General features: G+C 32.0%; 1 protein-coding gene across 2 annotated transcripts in view; it reads left to right on the forward strand.

Annotated features, from left to right (window-relative positions):
* KLHL1 (kelch like family member 1) overlaps nt 1-22257 on the forward strand; it is a gene marked incomplete at its 5' end in the record, with an annotated part of 250391 nt that extends 228134 nt beyond the window's left edge. For both annotated transcript variants that reach the window (XM_083819401.1, XM_083819402.1), the window contains 3 exons: nt 4940-5152; nt 9966-10137; nt 11895-22257. In XM_083819401.1, coding sequence (XP_083675527.1) covers nt 4940-5152; nt 9966-10137; nt 11895-11954 — 445 coding nt within the window. In that variant the 3' untranslated portion in view covers nt 11955-22257. The remainder of the gene's footprint in view (nt 1-4939; nt 5153-9965; nt 10138-11894) is intronic.
* Between the last annotated feature and the right edge of the window lie 586 nt (nt 22258-22843).

Raw genomic sequence — 22843 nt, forward strand, 5'->3', positions numbered from 1 at the left:
TGTTTGCTGTTTATTAATACCTGCTTTTGATCAAACTCTTTTCTCTTTATTATTAATTACAATTATTAATTAATATTACTATTATTCTGCCTCCCTTTATAGGGAAAAATGAACACTTGTTGAAAATATTCTTCCTTAGCAGCAGAAGCTAAAAAAAATGCAGATATTTTATAATATTTTAGTCATGAAATTGGAGAATAAATCAATGAAGACACAGAGAAAAATGGAACAGTATTTTGGCCTAAAAAGATTGAACTGACATAGCAGATGAATATCATAATCATTAACTCCATCTAGCACATTCTGTGAATGCAAAAACATTTTCTTATTTAATGACAGTTTCACTGGATTTATTTATTTTAAATAAATAAGACAGCAAATAAGGGACCTTAAACTCATACTATACTAAATTGTTAATTTACAGACTACTTTTCTTTAACTCTCTTATAGTCTAATACAGCCGAGAATGTTATTAACTGGTGGATTTTGCATTCAGTCACTGGTCTTGCAAAGATAATGTAGTCCATATTATAACTTTGATTAAAATAAAATTTGTTTGAAACAGGTTATTCCTTTTAACAAAGTATACTTTGTAGTGTAGGAAGTAAAGCTTTGCGGTTATGATATCATCCATGCAAAGGTATTTTTCTCATAGTCTTTTCTAATATCAGTAGTTAATATTTCTGTAATTGCTGGCCCTTACTATAGGGCTTATCTTCATTTTATTTTATCTTTTTTGTCAAATTGTATGTATTCTTAATTTATCCCACTACTGCAAAACCAAACACATAAAATACTGTTACCAAATACATAAAATACCTTTCCAAATTTACAGACGAAAATAAGTCTTCATTACTGCTTTCCATTCAGAAAATTGTTATTTTCAACTTTTGACAATGTACTATTGTTCAATGGCATAACCAAGGCCGTGTGGATAGAGAGCTTTCCTCTACACAGTCTCCTTCCTAGGTCAGGTGTGGACTGATTGAGCAATGCAGTAGTCCAGCACTGATAAAAATTACTACCTTCCCCTTGCTTCCACCAGGCAGATACTCTCTGTGACAAGTAATTTTTGGTTGCTCTTTCGGGCATACTGAAAGGGCAGAAGAGGGTGAAAGGGGGCTTAAGCAAAAGACTGGATATGGTCTTTGATATTCTCAGTGAAAGAATTTTGAAAGGCAAAACCTCATTAAGAAATGCAACAAAAGCATTCAACTGTTTTCACAAGCCGTAATATCTTACATCAAAGACACTCTGTTCTTTTGAGGCTGGCTTGTCAAACGGAATTTAAAAATGGCTTTGCTGATTAGTTATCAAAGTTTTGTAATGACAGCACTGAGATAAATGTTTTTGATCCAACTAGTCGTGATTTATCCTATCTCCTGTTTCAAAACCTTCACTTCTAGCCATTTTTATACATACATATATATGTGTGTGTGTTTAAGAATCTCTGTCCATCTTAGTACAAAAAGAAGTGACCAAATCCTGGAAAAAACAAATTTCAAGCTCAGAGGAGACTGAATTTGTTCTAAATTCATATCTACTCGCAGTCTAAATAAGCTGAAATTTAGACCATTGGAGAATAGAGATCTGTTTGTAAGGCAAAACTTTCATTGTGATCAGTGGACATAAAAATACTCAGTATTGAATGCTCATTTTCACTTGTTGATATTCCCCTGTAAACAGTGATAACTATAAAATAAATTCAAACCATTTTAATGAAATGCATCTCTGTGGATGGACGTACAGTTCAGTAAAAAGAATATTCCCACCTCAAAAATGAATGAAGATAAGCCTACTATGTGATTGTGACTGTGCTTATATCTTAAGCTTCCTTTTTAATCATGCAGTGTTGAAAATAAAAGTCTTAAACTACTGTAGGTACTCAAAAGCTATTAGAAGTTATGGCATCTACAAGAAGTCTACAGATGCCAATAATGAAACAGAAAAAAATGTGCTCTGTGTTGGTTGCAAAGTTAGAACTTTTGTGGTAGTATCCCAGTGTTAGAGTATAATAAAAGAACAGGCAGAAGTAATACACAGAATTTACGTAAAGTAAGATACTAAGATAACATTTTAAATTTCCAATGTGAAATTGTTAAATAAAAAATAAAAAAATAAATAAAAGAGGAACTTTCATAGAGTATCAGGAGTTGGAAGAGACCCATAAGAATCATCATGTCCAACTCCTGTGTCGTCAAAGGACCACTCAAAAAATCAGACCACATGTCTGAGAGTGTTATCCAAATGCTTCTTGAACTCCAGCAGGCTTGGTGCTGTGACCACTTCCCTGGGGAACCTGTTGCATTGCCCAACCACCCTCTCAGTGAACATTTTCCAGATGTCCAGGCTGAAACACCTCTGTCGCAACTTCAAGATATTTCTTTATTTGTTAAATTCATACTCAATGGATTGTCTTTCATCTCTGAATTCTGAACATATTTGCACATGAAAATGAAAGTCTACTTACAAGTATTTTCAACAAATCACCCAAATCAGATGTGGTACCGGGTAAATGAAGAAACACAATGTAATACAGCTAAGAGGCTGTAGCCCTTGCAATTGTAGGGATGATATCTAATCTCAGTAATGCCAGGCTTTCAGACTTTTTTAGCAAAATGCATTATAATTTTCCCTGCAGAATTTTTTACTCTAAACTCTTACCAAGAAGGATAAGGACAAAAATAAAAAATAAAAATTAAAAAAAAATTTTAAAAGATTCACTCAAAGTCATCTAACAAAACAGGACCCTGAGCACTAAAACAAAGAAATAAGACTTCTAAATATCTTTGAATAAAAGTATCCTAAAAGCTTAGTGCAGTATCCTGAATAATATCTAGCATTGTTTGCAAAGTTGTTCTGCAGTCATTTTGCGTTAAAGGGAGTGATGATGCCTTAGGGAATTTAGCAGAAGAATGGAAACAATTCCTGACTGAGGTGTTCAGGCTCAGCCACAACCAGAGCTTTAAAACAATTATTCAATTTTTCAGCTTATATTTGTCTGAACTAGAACTTTGTGAAATAAAACTTTATTGTTAATCTTATGAACTATTACTTGCTTGGGTATAAACACAATCAAAACCTAAAACGATTGTCACAAATAATTTTAGTCTGCATCCACAGACACTTTAACTTCTTCTCTCTTATAGTGGAGCCATGGCTTCTCCTGACAACTTTTGGCACAAGTATGTCTGTCAGGCAGTACCAAAATATTACATGGCTTCAGTGACATATTTAGTGATAGTATTCTACTTTCTTTATTCATCAGCGTCCATGCCAGGGAAACAGAATGGTGAATGCACATTTAAGTAGCTCTGAATTCATGGACCGTTTCGGACAGTAAAAGCTTTCAAATGAATAATTGCTTCACACAGGCTGCTTTTGCATCCTAAATTGCTCAATGGCTGAACTTTAAAATAGCTTGAGTGTCTATTAGTTAATCTCCAGGCAATGTAGAAAAGGCAACAGACTGCAAAAGGATTCATATAAGAAATGAATGCAGCATGGTAACATTGGGAAAGAGCAATCAGGACTGCTTTCTACTGGGAACCATTACAAAAGGAGGAAGGAAACAAGTTTCTTGCCTGCAGGTAGTTGCCAAACACAAAAGAATTGTTTTGTTTGTTTGTTTGTTTGCATGTTTGCTTGTTTGTTTGCTTGTTTTTACACCACATTTTTGCTATTTCAAATTTAAAATATTTTCAGAAGTTTTCCAGGACTTCCCTACAGAACTCAATCCTCATAATATATTCTGATGAAGAAAATCAGCATCCACTGCCTGGGGGTGTCAAAGAATCATAGAATATCCCGAGTTGGAAGGGACCCATAAAGATCATCGAGTCCAACTCCTGGCACCACACAGGTCTACCCAAAAGTTCAGACCATATGACTCTGTCCAAACACTTGTTGAACTCCGACACCTGCCCCTCCACTCCCCCTCATGAGGAAGCAGTAGACTGAGATGAGGTCTCGTTACCTTACTTGCTGAGTAGCCATGCTAATGGTAGTGTAGGCAAGACTTATCATCATTTTATCCAAGATCTTTGAAAACTTGGAGACAAGTTAGTACTTTTTAAAAATCCATATTTAAAACATAATGAGATATTCTTTTCTGCACTGCACTGAATATTTGATCTTTCCTATATTGCAAGTGTAAAATTCATTCCAGATATGAGACCCATTGAGAGTTCTGTATGTGGAATAGGGTGAATACTAGATCAAAGACTGAATACATTTTTTTCTTCTGGCTTGTAATTTAGCATACAAAGCTTCAGCATGGCTTTTTTTTTTTTTTTTTTTTTTTTTTTTTAGGAATGTAGAACTAAAAGCTTTTGATTCTATTCAGTATTAAAGAATTATGCAAGATAAAATATTAAAATGCAGGCAGCAGTTGTCAGACTCCCACAACTTTGATGCATGATAAAAACACAGAGAAATAATCATAAATGGATTATAACTTTCTTGTTTGTCTGGATTACCAATTAGAAGTTAGCACTTGCACTTCCACCTCACAGATGATAAGCAGTTAAGTAGCAACCCTGTTTACATGATTTATAAATCTATTGAGACAAATCTGTGTGTCACTGGCACTTTTGGCATTATCTGCTGCAACCAAACAATGAAGATACCCATTCCCAGAGAGAAAATATGTTCATTGCCATTGAGCTGGGCAAAGTAGGAAAGTACTTCCATGAAGTAGAAAGTGGATTTGGTAAAAAATATTAAAATCCTCTATGTTTGCTTATCATATGAAATTCATATGTTTTTGAGAAACTATATTTTGTTTTTCTCCCCTGTTTGCTAAAGTCAGATTAAAACAAAACTAAATGAAACAAAACAAAACCAAACCAACTGACCAAACAAAAATATACTTCTTGTCTTTATTACTACAGCTCTGAGATGTTGTTTTATTAACACTTTATTGTGTGGATTTTCTTAGGTTATATTCAGTTGGAGGTCGGGATGGAAGTTCATGTTTGAGTTCAATGGAATATTATGACCCTCACACAAATAAATGGAATATGTGTGCTCCAATGTGTAAGAGAAGAGGAGGTGTAGGAGTGGCTACATGTGATGGCTTTCTTTATGCAGTTGGAGGTCATGATGCTCCTGCTTCTAACCACTGCTCCCGACTGCTGGACTATGTAGAAAGGTATCCACTATATGAATTTTATGAAGATAATGCCTGGAAGCATCATTTTCTTACTTAAATGATGGCAAAGTTCAGCAGATGTGGTATTTTGTTGTTTTTGTTTTTGTTTGTTTGTTTATTTGCTTTCCCCCAGCAAATGCTAGTTTCCTCTTTACTGGAAAAATTCCACAGAGAAGATAATTGCTTTATAGATGATTTTATTTCCTTTTTTTTTTCACAGTACTATTAAATATTACATTGGACATACAATTTCACTCTTTTGACGTCTCCTTTAAGAAATCTTTGTTTCTAAGGCAAAACATTACACGTTGCAGAATCATAAACTAAACTTTGCAGAAATAAAATTTCAGGCCTGAAATAATTTTATAACATGTTTTTTTGTAACTCTAATGTAGCAATAAGATTTATTTAATTTTATTTAATTTTATTTCAATAAAAATTGAACTGCTGAAGTGATGGATATTTACAGTACATGACAGTGTTACTTTTAACACTACTACTACTTCTCTGATATGTTGATATAAGCCTTACATGCTGTATTTACAGTACCCTGAATTTCACAAGTGGATATTCCACAAATTCAAGAATATCTGTTAGGGCAGTAGGGCACTGTTGGCATGCCTATAGCATTAATTTTGAAGGTACTCCTCAAATGTTTCATGAAGGGATCACTTTTTTCTATTTCAGCTTTTGCATGCTTTAAAGTAGAATAATGAAAAATACTTTCAAATACATGCAGGTTGCAAAGTTTAAAGCATATATATTTGAGTACTTGGTTGATCTAAACACAGAAGTCAAGACAGGCATTGGCACTGACAGACACTAATTTATTTATTAATTTATTTTCATCTGAAGTATTTCAACATTTATTTAATGATAGTTATGGCTTCTGTTGAATCTGATTAGAATTTACTAGTTACCCAACAACTAATCCAAAAATTCTAAGTTAAAACTTACTCTGTAAGTTAACCATATGCTCAGTCTTAGTTGTTCCCATGTCTACTACAAAATACTTTACTTCTCCTCATCTCCAAGAGATGAAAGTTCATCAGAGAAATCCTAGATTCCCTTTATCTTTATCCTGGTGGCTTTATATCTGTAAGGAAAATTACCCAGAATTTTAATAAAGTAAATTTATATTAATTTTAGAATCATAGAACCATAGCAGATCCTGAGCTGGAAGGGACCCACAAGGATCATCAAGTCTAACTCCTAATGACTGCTAGTGACAATATTTATAAATATGAAATCTTTCCAACTCTCTCCGCTTGCTGGTACTTACATGGAAGGTTATCTATCAATCTATCAATCTATCTATCTATCTATCTATCTATCTATCTATCTATCATCTATCTATCTATTTAATTGATTTTTGGGTCTCTGAGAAGAGAATCCTTCTGATGTTCAAGATAAAACCCATCCCGTTACATTTGTCTTCCTCAGAGGGTATGATAACAACCAATTAAATACATATGCTTAGTTATTTTATATTCTGATATCTGAATGACATTATACAGTGTCCTTTGCCTAGGTTTTATTGCACTGATAGCAAAAAATATGGGTAGTGTACTTCATGGGCAGTTAGCTTCCAGAGTAAAAGTTAGGACTCACAGATCAGAACTTGTAAGGCTATTAGTTTGCATAGAGTATCTATTAGAGTGAATTAAGTGAAGTACTCCACTATAACATGAACAATGTCTTATGACCCTCCCAATGATTGACAGACATATAAGGTGGCTTGGATGTAATTTGATATGTCTACTTTTACATTCAAAAATAATCCATCATCTTCCAAAAATAAAAACTCTTTAACAAATCAAAGACTAATAAGTGTTGATGAGATCTATTATATTATTTCATATATCCCTGAAAGTTTCACTTTCTGTAAATATTTAGGGCATCAATCTTTTTAACTGTCTCTTCTTCTTCAGGAACAAGTCTTTTCTTGAGACAGTTTGCCAGGATGTACATTATTCAAATTTTTTTATTTTTTTCTTTCCTGAAAGACTGTTAAAGAGACATAATAAATATATTTTTAATGTATTTTTGAGATTACTTAAATCTAGTGAGAGCAGATATGTGTTTTCTGAATGCTGCTGTTAAATCCTGCTCAACAGTAATTTAGATTCCCAATTTAAACACTTAAGTTTATGCAATTCTGAGGATTTCCTGTGGCTCTGAGTACTTAAAAGTAAAAGAATAGGTATATTTGTCTGCTTTTCACAAGTTGGGAAAGTACAATGTTGTGTTATTTTTTAAAGGTACAATCAATAATCTCTATTTAAGAATTATACAATTTTGGAAATATTTTGGCAGATGTTTTGGCAGTGAAGCAACACTTGGAAAAGAATGCTACTTGCTCCAAATGTGACAGCTATTGAAAAAGTGATTTATAGCTTTTCCCCTTCCCACTTTGATTTCAAATTATATTTTTTTTTCCACATTCAGGAACTTTATTGTAAACCTTCGCACCATAGGGCATACCTAGTTATTATAAAGATGAAATGTAGAGTTGTTTTTAACAGATGAAAGGATATAAGAAAATTCAGACATTTTCCTGTCAATTAAAAAAAAATCACATTCTTTAGAAATTCCATCTTGTTAATAGAATTAAGTTTTAAGCTTTCTATTTAGCTCTTGGTTACTTTTTTATTAAAAAAGAAAACAAATAGGCCAAAAATGACAATTATATTTAGATATCCTGCTTTTACAGTTCCTCACCTTGGCCCTTGTAATTTAAAAACAGTGTATCAAATAGTACATTAAAATTTATTGCCTTTAGGGAAGTGTAGATACAATACACACTGGAAAAGAAAGTTGAGAAACTCTTTCAGCTAAAGGCATACAATGCTTTTGTTGAAAAAGTCACACAGTCTTTGAAAAAAAATCCATTCAAAATTAACAGTATTTTGTCTTGTTACATATGCATATGAATCTTGTTACATATACACATATTCAAACATTGTTTTAAAGTATTTTCCTCTCAAGTTTTAAAAGACATTTATCTCATGTATATATTTAAGTCAAAACTTCTTAGAGAAAGATAGCAAAATGAAAGAATGTGAATAAATAACATAAAGAAAAGGAATAAAAAGGAAGCAAAGTGAAAAACACCATTAATTTAAAGATATTTTAGACATAAGAAGTTGACCACAACTTTTTACAATCTTATTTTCTGAGACGATCCAATAAAGCCAGAAAGATTAACAGCCAATAGCTGAGCAGAGTCTTTTCCCTAATGTGTGTTTAACTATAAAGAACAGTTTAATGAAGATTAAAGTAAAGGTAATTAATTCTTTTGTTGTTCTATTGGAAGGTTATGCTTATGAAGCAAATGAGGTCACAAGAAAAGCACTAAACATCACTGCTTCAATATTTATGTCAAAAAATGTTCATAAATTTCCATTGTTGAAATAATCTCTAACAAGACCCAAGACCTCTAACAGTATTCATGCAGCTTGCTTATGAAAATATGAATGACTGAAATAGTTACAGATGCTGCTAAATTCAACCTTTGTAGTAAAAGCCTTTTTTTTTTTTTTCTTTTGGTAGAGCATCTATATATAAAAGTTACTGTAGGATTAATAACTTCTAAGTAAGAAAGTATAGACTACAAGAAAATATACTGAAAGAACTGGGCACACCCAAAACATGAATTTATACCTAATACTGCCTGTTAAAGTACTACAAGAAAAAATTTTGGTACATAATTTTATATAACAATAATAATAGTCAGTAGTCAGAACACTTGTGAATAAGATATTTAGCCATTACAGAATTCCTAATTATTTTAGATTGTCATGTCCAAAGTGTCATTTACTTTACACCTAAGAAAGTGACTCAAGTGTGTTAAAGACATTTCATCCTTAAACTGTTTATTTTTGCCACTGTGTGTAAAGTGTTTCTACTACATAGTTGCTACATAGTATAGATGCTTAAGGACTGGTAAAATTAATTCTATCATACTGTGATATAATTTGGTATTTTGGTAATATCAGTAATCTAAAAATGAGGTATCTAATTTAACTTAATACTCCAGGCATCCTTAGTAACCAAATGATTCATTTCTGTTTTACAGTAGGTGTTTAAAATATATACAATGAAATGGCCTCTGGAATTAACTACTTTTACATTGCTAATGAATATCTAAATTAAGGCTATTATCTAACAGCCTAGGCTAAATATTTGATTTTTGAATAGCTATCATTATGAAAGGGGAATTCTGCCCTCATATTTAAAAATTCTGTGATGATTAATATCTTGAGAACTGTACTACTTTGTTAACTTGAACTGGGAGGAAAATCTAACTATAATGCAGTTAAAAATATCCCCTGAATTTCTGGGGAGGTTTTCTGGCTATGAACGTTGCATAGTAACATTTTAGAAAATAAAATATAGTAGAATATAATTTTATCAGGAATATTTTAATATACTACAAAAATATTCTTATTTATTTGAAATATATACATAAATATATGCATACATTCAGATATTGTTCTTATATACTTGTCATCTATCTTATGACACCTTAAGCCATAAAAAGCTTGGTTGTGTTTTTTTGTTTGTTTGCTTGTTTTTCCAAGATGGTTAACAAAGTCAAAATTTATAAGCAACATTAAAATACTTGAATTGGGAACAAAATATATCTGTATCTTTTCTTTCTGCTTTTCTTTCTGCTATTTTGGATTGGATGCTCATGGATTATTTATTTATAATTTATTTATTCAGAAAAGTGCTTTATTTCATGCAAAGATCAGCATGAGTGGACACTTAGCTTCCCACTAAACATTCAATTTCCTTTCTCTTTCATTAGATATGATCCAAAAACTGATACATGGACAATGGTGGCTCCACTGAGTATGCCTCGAGATGCTGTTGGTGTCTGTCTACTTGGTGACAAATTATATGCAGTAGGTGGATATGATGGTCAAACATACCTGAACACTATGGAAGCCTATGACCCTCAAACCAATGAATGGATGCAGGTAATTGTGAAGTCTGTATCTTTAATTCTGTAACACATTTTGATATGTTTGGAAAAACATTGCTTTTATGAAAACAACAACAACAAAAAAAAGGTATCTGAGATTGCCATGGCTGTAAAATTAGTCCTAGTATTTTATCATTTGATTTAATTTGATGTTAGGAGTTTCCTCATGCAGATAGAAAACAAAACAAACCAACCAACCAAACAAACAAAAAACCCCAACAACATAGAATTAAGAAACTAGCAGAAGACAGAATAAACATTCGTTAGAAATATCATCTTTTACCTTCCAGACAAAAATCTTGTTCTCATCAATTTCTGTTCTAATTATCTCTTTGTAGTTCTTCATATAGAAGAAATGTTCTAAAAATTGTCAACACGGAATTTTAATTGTTGACCAGCATATTCTGAAGATTTTTCATATGAAACAGTTTATTTATTTTAAGTATGGAGCCAAGTTTTCATTTCATTCTTTAATTCCATTTCCTTCTTTTTGATGAATATTTTGAAATAAGCTATATGGAAGCTCCTAATGGTGAACTATAAAAGAATAGAAGTATTGTTATTGTGCAAGAAGGTGGGGATTGGTGATTTGATTATAGAGAAAATGTACTTAATTATCACAGAATCATAGAATCGTATAACTGTAGAATCATAGAATCATTAAGGTTGGAAGAGACCTCTCAAGATCGTGTGGTCCAACCATCACCCTATACCAACAGTTACTTCACAGTAGTACTTGAAATGATTTAGGGTCATAGCGAATCCTTCAGAAGAAACAAAGGTTGCTTTCAGTGCTTTCTTTTATTAATTCTGTTTTAAGACTTTCTAGAAATATAATTCATTTCACCAGTGTAGATGCTTACATCTGAATTAGTGACCCAAAGATCCTTTTAAAGGTAGTGAAGAAAATTACATACTTTGAAAATATGTCATCCTAAAATAAGTAGTTAAAACAGGCCAGATATCCAAAATATGTCTGCTTCTTTTTGTGACTGCAAAGGGAGTCTTCTGTTCTCAAGCTTAAATTTAGATATGTAAGGTGTAATAATGAATGCAGAAGACCATCACCTTTTTATCTATTGTTATTTGAAGGGCAAAAGAGCATTTTTATGACATTGTTTAGGATAACATTTGAAAAATTTATTTCCAAATACCACCATTCCACATAAAAACATAAGTTGGACACTTGAACAGATACTTCAGCAGCATGTAACACCTCTGCTTTAGAGCAGTACTACTTACAGTGTACTATTATTATTAAATAGCATAGATGCTGACTACTGTGTTAGCTTCAACAAGTAAAGAGGTCCAGCCTCCTACAACTACTAACTACTTGTGATGTCTTGAAATAGTGTCTGAAGCTGACAAACTTATCTTAAAGGAAACTTGACGCTGTTTAGTAATACTGGAACCATACAGTTTTGTTATTGTTAGCTTTGGCCTTGACTCAGGGACTGAAATGGAGATATCAACCACAGTCTACAGAACTTGGAAACCCCTGGCATATAAACAAATTGAGAAAGTGAATGAATGCTCTAAAATCACCTTTTTTTTTTTTTTCCCTGTACTTACATTTTCAAATGAAAGATGTAACTTGATTAAGTAATTTTAAAAGTACAGCATTAAGATACTGTGGGTTGTATTTAATCCCATTAGTTTGGAACATTTTAGACTAATGTTAACACAACTCTCTTGCATGACATCCCTATTCAGTTAATTCTATTTATTTGTTCATTTATTTATTTTCTGCAGATGGCTTCCCTAAATATTGGAAGAGCTGGTGCCTGTGTCGTAGTCATCAAGCAACCATGACTTTGTGAGCACTGCTTAGGATTTTACTAACTGTGAAATGATTATTTTTTTATCAGACAACAAGAATAATAACTTCACGAGAACAAGGATTTACACAGTGAATGCTCTATTGATCACAGACATGAAGAAGTTTGAAAGTGAGAAAGGTTAAGGATTTATGCCCTATAAAATCATAATAATTATTTATATTCTGAGAAGAAGAAAAAAAAATCAGACTGTCGGAGGTGTAAATATGTAAGCGTGCAGTAGTAAGTTCTGTACTGTTCTCACAAATGTGTCCTGGAGAACTGGATAATCAATAGCATCAAGGGACAGCTCTAGACAAGAAGCAGGAGGAAATACATTGACAGTTTTCATGGCTGAAAGAGTTTTAACAGCAGAAACATCAAAGTACATTTAATCACTTTTAAGCTGTGTTTTTGAAAGAGAAAAGTAGATAATATAATATTTTTCTATTCATGTCTTTTCTTCAAGTGTGTTATGGCCATCTCATCTACACAGTTACTTAAGGGAAGAGAATTAGTTCTTACTGAAGATATAAAAAAGTCTAGATATTCAATATTCATTCATAATGATTAAGCTGTTGCTCTACAGTAGGAAGAAAAAAAAGAAAAAACACCTCCAAGATGATTATTATTTTTTTAAAGTTCAGATTGTACCTCGTTGCATCTTACAAGTGAGTCTACTGAAGGGGAAGCCTGAGTGTTTAATCTAATTACACACAAATCAAATCTTTGGCTGCCACGGAGCTTTATTGAAAAAGTGGGAGTCTAAAGGGCAGTTTCCTAATTTTTAGTTACTTTTATATTCATTTTAAGCATGTGGGCTCTAATCTTATTATTAAATGCATCTTCTGCATGTTAGAAACTCATGAAGGGATGGAAAACTGATACTATTCCTACATTGCCTCATGTAACAGGTCAGGCATGACCAGAAGAGATTATACAGCCTCTTTTAAAAAAAAATATTTTTAAATGACAGCTTCTCATCATATTTCAAAAGAGATAAAAAATACTACATTTTATTTCTTTCTGACACTCATACATACACAATGCTGCCTGATTAAAGTGGCCAATTTATCACTTTTCACTTTCCACTGAGAATAACTACAAGTAGGGAATTGAGAATATATGAGAATGGAATAAGGCAAAATTATACCACCCGATCTAATAACCTTCATAGAGTAAATATACTAGTGTCATCTGTGCTTCCCTTTATGGTTGATCATTTCTGGCAGCAATGATTCTTTGAGCTTTTGCCTTGGCAGTAGGTTTAACATTGACATTTTCTATCTGCTCAGCTGAATCAGTTAAAATCTTAAGGCCAATGCTCAAATATGAAATTCTGCTATTCTGGGAGGCACAAAATCTGGGAATAGGACTGCCGAGTAATCCTCTTCTTTAAAGCCTTGCTCATACATTAGGAAACATTTCATAGTCAAAATGTGCAAATGTCACTGTCCTCTGTCACTAGCAATTTTGGGAAGGAATTGCAGTTACAATTAAAAGAGTTTTCCTAGTGGAAAACTTTGAAGCCAGTTGAGTTGGAAAAATATATACAGACTCCTACTTCGGACTTTTGATTTGAAGATGTATCTGTCCTTTTAACAGCATTAACTTGCATGGAGATCTTTGTTTCCTGACACAAACTGAACATCAGTTCTGAAGCCTAAGTAATCCATTTTAAATCTTTTTATATAGTTCTCTGTACTAATTAGAAATCAGATGTAAATTCTTTAATGTTGTTTTTCCACAACCTGTTGGCTTTTGAATTACAAATTTAGTGTTTCTTCTTCAGACAAACATGTCAATTTTCTCCCCACTGTAACACCTTGTTTAATAACGTTACCTCTTTACAAATTTTGCTTCACATAAACATAAACTTCTGAGACCAAAACAAGAAGCTTCTAGAATTATAATTGCAATTAGACATTAGCATGCCATTCTCCTACACAGATACCTAATCAATTAAAAAAATTAATTTTAATCCCATTCCCACAACTTCCTTTTGCTTACACTATATTCATACACAATGCGAATATGCTTGTTCTACACATATACTGACCTTCAAAAAAGAATTCTAATAATTGCAATCTATGATAGATATTTTTTCTCTGCTTTGATTTTTATGCCATTTACACTCTTTTTTTCTCTCAATATTCTTATGCCCATTTTCAATTTTCCTTTACTTTTTTTTCCAAAATGTAACATTATTCTCATGTGAAATTTTTCAGATTTGTCCACTTCTATTATCTGAAATAATGCTGAAATGGTAAAATTAATAATTTATTCTTTAAGTCTAGCTAGAATAAGATCAAAATCTGACTTTCAGGTTCTTTTTATAGGCCCTTATGTAGTCAACTTTTTCCTAAAGAGAATTTAGGGAGAAGTGGTTTTTGTTGTTGTTGCTTGTTTGTTTGGTGTTTTTTTTTTTCCATTGTTTTTTGTTGTTGTTGTGTTTATTTATTTTTTTTTTAGATTTTAAGTTTTATTATTATTATTCAGTTTTTTCTTGCCATTGTGTTTACTCTATTTACATAATTACAATAATATTTTTACCTGTGACTCCCAAGGGAATGGACTTAAGTCAAAATGGTATAAAACCTTAACCTTGGATTATGTGACCAACAAGATCCCTTTTTTATGTACATGTTAAAATCAGTTGTGACACACTGCCTTTTGCTAAATGGTATTACATATGCAGGAAAAGCAGCTGTCTTTTCAAACGCTGGATTGTCTCATCTAGCTTGGTACTTTGCTCTCGGATGTGCCCTTTGATTTCAGTGTGAAACATATAAAAAAATCAGATCTCCAACAGAAATTAATTGCAGTGAAATCAATAACTAAATTCCTCAAAATGCTTCAAAAAGCTTCTTGCAAATTTTATTTTCATGTTCTAAGTATATTCTAAAATGTTATTATTTTCTCTTGCTTTCCAATTTTATTCATTGTAGCACGCTTTAATTTCTAGAAAGTCAACTAGTTTTATCAAGCTGTCTTCATTTTGCATTAGCTTCTTTTTATACACAGGGATTATATCCATTTTGTTCATACTGTTGCCCATTCTCAAATATAAACATCTTTATATTAATCAAACATAAGTTAAAATAAGGTGCTGAGTTGCTGCTGAGAAGTCTTACATTTCTCTGCTCTTCGTGTCTAAAAATCATTTTCCTTTATTTTATATTATTTATTAGAGATTTATTATTTTCCTCCTTACTACTACTGGTTTTGAGATAGGAAGAAGGTCGAGGACCTGAAATACCTTACAGCTTTTGATGAGTCTGTACAGGTTTTTATATGAAGAGATAGAAAACAATATTGGGAGAAAGCGTGTCAGAGGATTTATATTTAAAAGACAGCTACAAAAGATGATATTGTTAGCTTTGAAATGCTTGCAGAAACAATACCTATATATATATATACACCTCTCTCTATATATATATATGTACATATATGTGGGTTCCACAAAAGAGGGAATAAGCTGTGGTCATGTCATTAATGTTCATTAATATATTCTTTAAATCATAGAAGAAATTTTATTTTTTCATGGTTTTGATTGGCTGTTAAGCTAAACAAAATCAAGAAAAAATACAATAATGTTATCCATGTGTTTCAAATCAGTTAGTCTTCCTGATTTACTTAGTCTCAAAATTATAGTTGAATTCCAATAATATAATTTTCTAGAAAGTCTAGAATATAATTTTCTAGAAATTTTCCAGAAAAACATCAAGCAAAATAGGTGAGTCTATTTCTATGACTTTGAGAACACTTTTTTTTTTTTTCTATCAATATAGCAGTGCTAAAGAAACATTTTGCAGAAGAAAAACTAATATTGTGATCCTCTATTGCTTATAGAGCTATATGACCTTGCAGTTTTGGACCTTTCCTTTAAGTTTTTATTTTTGACAGTGGTGGATGCTAGATGTAAAAACAGAAAAAAAAAAAACCTACTTAAAAAGATAATTTAGCAGTCATTACTTTGAGGACCTCTCTATTACGGAGTATTTGAGGTCCAATGTTCTTGCAGATTTATGCATTGGAATCAAAGTGACAAGTAAGGCAATAAAAAAAATGTATGCAGGGAGCAATATTTTGAACTTGTTTTTAATAATAAATGTGTGATTCATATTTATTTGTATGTTCCTGTGATCAAAAGACTAATATAATTTAAAAGCAAAAGTAAACTTAAAAAACTAAAACAGTGTTTTTCATTCAAGATAGACTTATATATGAAGTCTGTCAAATAGTTAAAGCACTTCAAGGAGGTTTTAAGGGCGTCACCCATCTCATAATGTTACTTTGATAAGCTAGCATTAATTGACATAAGGTAACCATTATGACACAGTCCAAAAAATTATTTTCTTGAGTATCATTCTATTCTGCAGAGAACTGACATTAGATGGTCATTACTTATAGCAGTATTCATGTTAAAATGCATCTAGAAATTGCTATATTATATTCATTATTTAGATTGTTCTATATGTTTAGAAGGTCCAAACAGATATATACATATAGACAAGTCGAAATGTCTTCAGTAAAAATAACTCACAAATGAGCTTGAAGTTTCGCAGGTTTAATGGCTCAGACCTTGATGTCCGTGAACAAATACTAGAGGCACTGTGCACTCTGATTACCATGAAGTACAGGTTTCCATAACAGAATTCACACCTATTAGGGTGCTCACGATGGACTGAGCATAATAAAACATACCCTGTTATCTGAGATTTTGCATGAATTATTTCATTGTGAATAAATAGAGAAGACATTTCTGTAAAGGCTTAAAAAAAAGTTTTTATAACTATTATCAAATGGCAGTAATAACATTACATGAGTGATTCTGTAATATAGTAGGAAATTTAAACATTTGACTCTACATATATGGGATTTCATGACACCTGAACTATTTACCTATCCAATTCACAGCTTGTAAGAGGATGTTTTTGTTGTTGTTGTTTAATTTTTAATTATTTTTATTTATTTTTGTGTGTGTGTTCAAAATCCACCTGCACTTTGGCTGTATGTACAATAAATAACTGTTCCTGCTTTCTTACCCTTATCCCTTCCCCACCCCTCATGTATTTTATGTTGCAGAAGCTTCCTACTATTAAGGACATTTTCCCACAGAATTGTTTCTGATGAAAGCAGCAAGTATAACAGTACGGCATATGGGTAACCAATTCCTTACCACTTTATATGCAAAGAGGTGGATGTACATGACATAACAAAGAACAGCTTATTTTTCTTTTCCAAAGTAAAACTCCTTTGATATATCTTCAGTATTCTAAAAATCTATATATTTAAATGCAAATACGAGTTTTATAAAAATGTAAACACTTTTATTAGAGAACTTCCAAATATTGATAAATTACTCCAACTTTAAAACTTTAAAAAGCTGCATTTTTAGTCATGAATAATTCAAGTTCCCAGTGCTAGCATCCTCATTTCTTACAGATGCTCATGTTTATGAATGTGTCTCATTGTCTCCAGATTTCTTCCAATCCAAAGTGCATCTCCAGTTGAGTTAATAAAATATCAAATGCACTATTTACAACTCACCTTTGAAACTTTTTTATGGCGTGCACAAATCAGAAATCAAGAACATGGACTGCCCACAGAGCAGTTTTCTAGCCTTGCAAGAAGTTTGATTCAAAGTTATATTTTCTACCACATATAGCGTCCAGTGTAATAAAGGTGATATTTATCTAAACAACAGAATATAAAATACTGTGAGAAGGATAATGCAGTAGAATAACAGTATCTAAGAAATTTGAAGAGTATTGGGGAAATAGATTTTTTGTTACTTGCAAGAAGACATTCCCTGGAAACGTTATGTTATTTACAACAGAAACAATTTGATTTCAAGTAAATAACTTTGCAACTACTCTAATAGCTCATAAATTAAAATACTATTTGAAAGCAGTCATTTCTTACATTTCTTTTGTAAAACAGGGACTTGCCTTTGTACATTCACCATAAGATAAGACAAAATGTTATTTGTCCCAAAGTAATATTTAAAATCTCACTATTGAAAACAGTAACTCAACTATATCTTAGAGCTCAGCAACTAGTTACATACTTTAAATTCTGAGAATATCAAATTTTTGGATATCTACTGTACCAAGCAGATATACATATACTAAGTAATATGGGCTCAGTGACAACCCAGAATATAATCTAAAAATTTAAAAGTAACTTCAAAAATATTTCTGTTTAAAAACAGATATCCATACGATATATGTTCTAACTTAAATTAGAATGCATAAAATATTCAGCAAAATAATTATTCTTCAGCCTTATTGTAAATGCAGTATAAAGCTTCTCAAACTGACATAACCTTACATTTCATTGCAAATTCCCTCATTATATTTCTGCTTCATAGTTCATGGGGATTAGTGGCAGTTAGGGGCAGAGAGACTGCTCAAAATCCTTAAATCAGCAAAATCTTTATTTCCATATGTGCTGGACTGTAACTCCTGGAAATTGAACCATAAGAAAAATTACTAGCAAAGGTAAGAAATACAGTGGTCGGAAAGAACGTAGCTTGTAAACACTGACTATCCACAACTTCCCCTTGGGGGGCTAGGGAGCTGCCAAATCCTTTTCAAACTCTTTAAGGATTTGAAAAGCAGTTAAAGCTTTTCAACTAGGTATAAGCAACTTCTACTTCTGTCACTCCATATTTTCCCAGGTTTTTCCTTAATCATGACATGATGCTTCAAAAAAATAATCTGTTCTTGTAGAAGTCTAATAGTCTAGTACTCTTTAGAATTATGTCTGTAAACCAGGATCATATTCAATCTTTTTCACTTAGATGGATGGCTTGTATTTAAAATCCCTACTACCCTTAGTGAAGTATTTCTAATATAGAAGCTGTCCCCTACAAAAATCAGTGGAGAGCAATGCTTTTGAAGGCTCCCATAGGGAGATCTTGTTCAGATAATAAGATATTTAAATTAAGTAGAGGAGCGTTTAGTTTTGTTGTTCCCATATAAGAACATCCACACAACGCTGGCAGGTATGACACAGCTGAAGTTTCGGAGTGGCAACTGAAGTTCAAATGGGAAGCCCCAAAAATATCCTACATAACATTAGGTTCTTGTGTGTAGGTAACTCACATGAATTCATGATCCCTTATACATATGCATCCAGTGCCAGTAGCTATTTGCATTTGTAAACCATCCGCATAAGAAAGGCTGAACGTATTAGTTTAGTTGCTTAAGACTGAAAATATTAACCTTGATTTTCAGGTGAGTGTCACATATAGTGAACATAAATATAACAGTACAATTAATATTCATTAATACTGGTATGATATGGGTAAGTATGGAAAATATTAACTTGAAGACATTCTTTTTACCATAAAAACTTGATTTTGTTCAGAAAAACAAAACAAAAACAAAATCTTCAGTCAGAAATTTGTTCTATAAGCAAGTCATGAGTAAATCTCCTTTACTCTGCAGAGATATTTAAAAAAATAATCCTCAGTAGTTGCTACTGCCTAATGAAGAGTTCTTGGGTTTATTTTTCTTTTTAACTGTAAGGTGTTTCTGAGTGCACTTCTGTAGAGATTTGGACAGCATACGTAGACACAGTGGAAACAGTAGATGAAAAAGGGGGGGGGGGGGGCATTTTTTTTTCTTCTTTCACATCTGTATATTTTCCAGGATATTGATGAATTGAAAATGGTCAATTATCCTATAAGAAAGGAAAAAGAAAAAAAAGACCTTCAATAACAGCTGAAATGAATAAATATCCAGATATTTACTTTATTAATAAAGTGTTCTCAAAGATAAATATCTGCTGTGTAAATGACCAGATCATAATTAAACATTCTAAGTTTTTTTCTTAAAACAAGAGAAGAAAAAAAAAAAAGTATTTCTCAGACATGATACATCTCATTCTAAAGGTGAAATAAATCACACTCTAAAAGTGTGTTTCTCTCCACTGACTGCAAAAGGATCCTAAAATGCCTAGTTCAGATGCAGCTATTCACACAGTAGATATCTACATTTTGTAAGATAAATGTTCAAGTTGGGAGAGATGAATCTCTAGAAGCTGCTAAATAGGAACTGGCCATACAAACATTTATTTAAAATAACTATGACAGGAGTTCCGTTTAGAACATAAGACAACTATGTATAAACAAAAACATTTTCCATGCTCTGAAGTCAAACAATGTTGTGATTTTCAGAGTGGATAATTTTGAGCTGCCATATGAGACGCAAAAGAAGTAAAATATATCTGCTAACCTACAAGGAAAACAAAATTCAATAAATTGTATCTGCAGCTCCTGGTTACCTAAGATTGGAGACTAAGATTTAGATACCTGGCTAGATTTTGGAGTTAGGGCAGCAATTTAATACAGTAAACTACAAAATGCGTCCATATGATTAAACTTAAGAAGCATTTAGGACACAAAGTAGGGTTACTTAGAAACATAAGATGTGCTAAATTGCAGTAACCGATGAAAATTAGTTATTTCAGGACCTTGTATAGTAGCAGAAGAGAAAACCAAGCACATCTCACTGGATGGTTCAGCTCATCTAAAACATGCATACAGATACATTACCCTCTTGAGACGTCTAATTTTTTATTTTGATTTAAAAGGGTGCCAATGCAACTAAGTATGATTTGGGCACCTAGATTAGTAGAAATCCCAGCAATGAAGCAAGAACAAAACTACCAAATAATGGGATGTCTGAAACTGTAAATGTGCTTGACTTTCTTATGAGACTATCCATGTTACCATTTCTTTTGTGAATGGCTTACACTATAACATATATTCCTTACCAACACAATGTTTATAGAAATAGTTTAAGAAATATGCTTTGTAATTATAGACAACTTTTGAAATAACATCTATTATGCAGCTACTGTAGGTAATTTTTTTTTTTAGTCATATTCACAATCTTTCTTTGTGCAATTCTGAAGAAACATGGGATTGATTGTTCATTTCACTGTAAATCACAAGTGTTAAACCCTTCTGAAAAATCACAGGCTATTTTCTTTGCTCTTTTTATTCATTTTTTTCCACATTTTTTTAAATTGTAGATACATTTTATTTAATGTATTTATGCAACTGAAAATTTTCATTTTTCATATAATATGCAGAACCTTGCATAAAAATACTTAGCAAGATCCTCCTGGAATAAGCTTGCATAACACAGACTTTTAAAAACATTTTCTAGAGGAGATAGGTATCTTTGGTTATGTTTAGTTGACATTAGGGAACTAAATTAGAGTCATAAGATATAATTATAAAGAAAATGAACACAAGGTTTTCAGTGGATCTTACTTGCTTGACTTACTTGAATTTTTCCCTTCCCTCCTAGAACCAACCAGCCAAAACGAAGAGACAAACAAAAACACACCACAATAAGCAGATACTATTTGGCAATGTTCTTTTTAATTTCAGTATATGTTCATTAATTTAACTGTAAAGTATAATTTATTGTAAAATTAGAATTAGCCAGGGGAAGAGTGTTAACCAGCATAAAAATGACACAATAGTAAATATTATGGACACAACAGAGAGCTTCATAGACAGAATAAAATAAATAAAATCAATATAATAAAATAAAATAATAACATAAATAAAATAGCACTAAGTTGTCTAGAACAGTCAAATTAACATACAGTGTCAGAATATTTATGATACTGGATGACTTAAACTAAAAAGCTTCTCCATTCAACATGCAAACCAAAAGAGTTTGTATTGGATTATGGCTGCTTAGAAGTACCTAAGGGTTGAGTCTTACCTGCAAGTTGGCTATAGTATGCATAATGTGCTTAGCAGTGTGTTATAAAAATGAACTTTCCAGTGCTGTCATCTGAGAGTTAAATTGCTTGCAGATGTATTACAGGGCTTTTGCATCGAATTGATCCATTTAGAAGTCTGAAATTTTAGTTGAAAACAAAACTGTTATTTAAGAAATATCTTGGGATGTTGAGATATGTGTGTTTAGCACGGTAAGGAAAACTACAGAGCAAAATAAGAGTACAGTGTTTTGGAATGTATGAGAATAAATGTGTTATGAAAATATATCAATATGGCTGTAAATACATTAAATTAAGCTGTGCTAAATTTTGCAATATATGCAGAGCACTTTACTTAATGTTATGCTTTTACCATGGTTCATGGTTCTATTATATATGGACATATATGTATAGAATGCAAGTGAAGACATAGAGCACAATGTTAAATTCTGGTAACCTAGATTTGTTTGACACAACCTGTTTTTAATGAATTTGAATCCTGAAAGTGTCACTGTGCAAAAATAAATATGCTTGTTTTTATGTGTTACAGAGATGATTCTGTTAAGTGGATATGGCAACAAAATTAGGTCTTTATTTACATGCTTTAAACTTGCCTATACCTTGTTTCCCATGTGTAAATGTATCTTTTTTTTTAAGTTGGACTATCATGGCCCCAATGGAATGACACATAATATCATCAAAACTTCAGTCATTTCTCTCTTTTCTGTTTTTCATCTCTTCTGACAATGAAAAACTCCTCCCTTCCCCTCAAAAAAACAAACCAAACCAATCAACCAACCAAAAAAACAAACCAAACTGAATCAAACCAAACCAAACCAAACCAAACCCAAAAGAAACCAAACCAAAAACAAAACAAAACAAACAAAACAACAACAAAAGTAACAAAACACTCTACATGTACAACTGTGTGTTCCAGGACATTATAGCAGGAGACATGCACAAGTGAGTTGTTTGTTGCTTCTTGATAAAATGATTAATAAGAAAATGAATTCTTGGTGGCAAAGAAAATATGCAGGTAAAACATCTGGCTTGTATCACACAGTTGGAATGTTTACCTGGTGTATAAAACAAATCTATATTATGGCATGTAGAAGGAAAACTTCGTATTTC

This window comes from Anser anser (assembly GCF_964211835.1).
Source record: "Anser anser genome assembly, chromosome: 1".
In the NCBI taxonomy this organism is placed as follows: Eukaryota; Metazoa; Chordata; class Aves; order Anseriformes; family Anatidae; genus Anser; species Anser anser.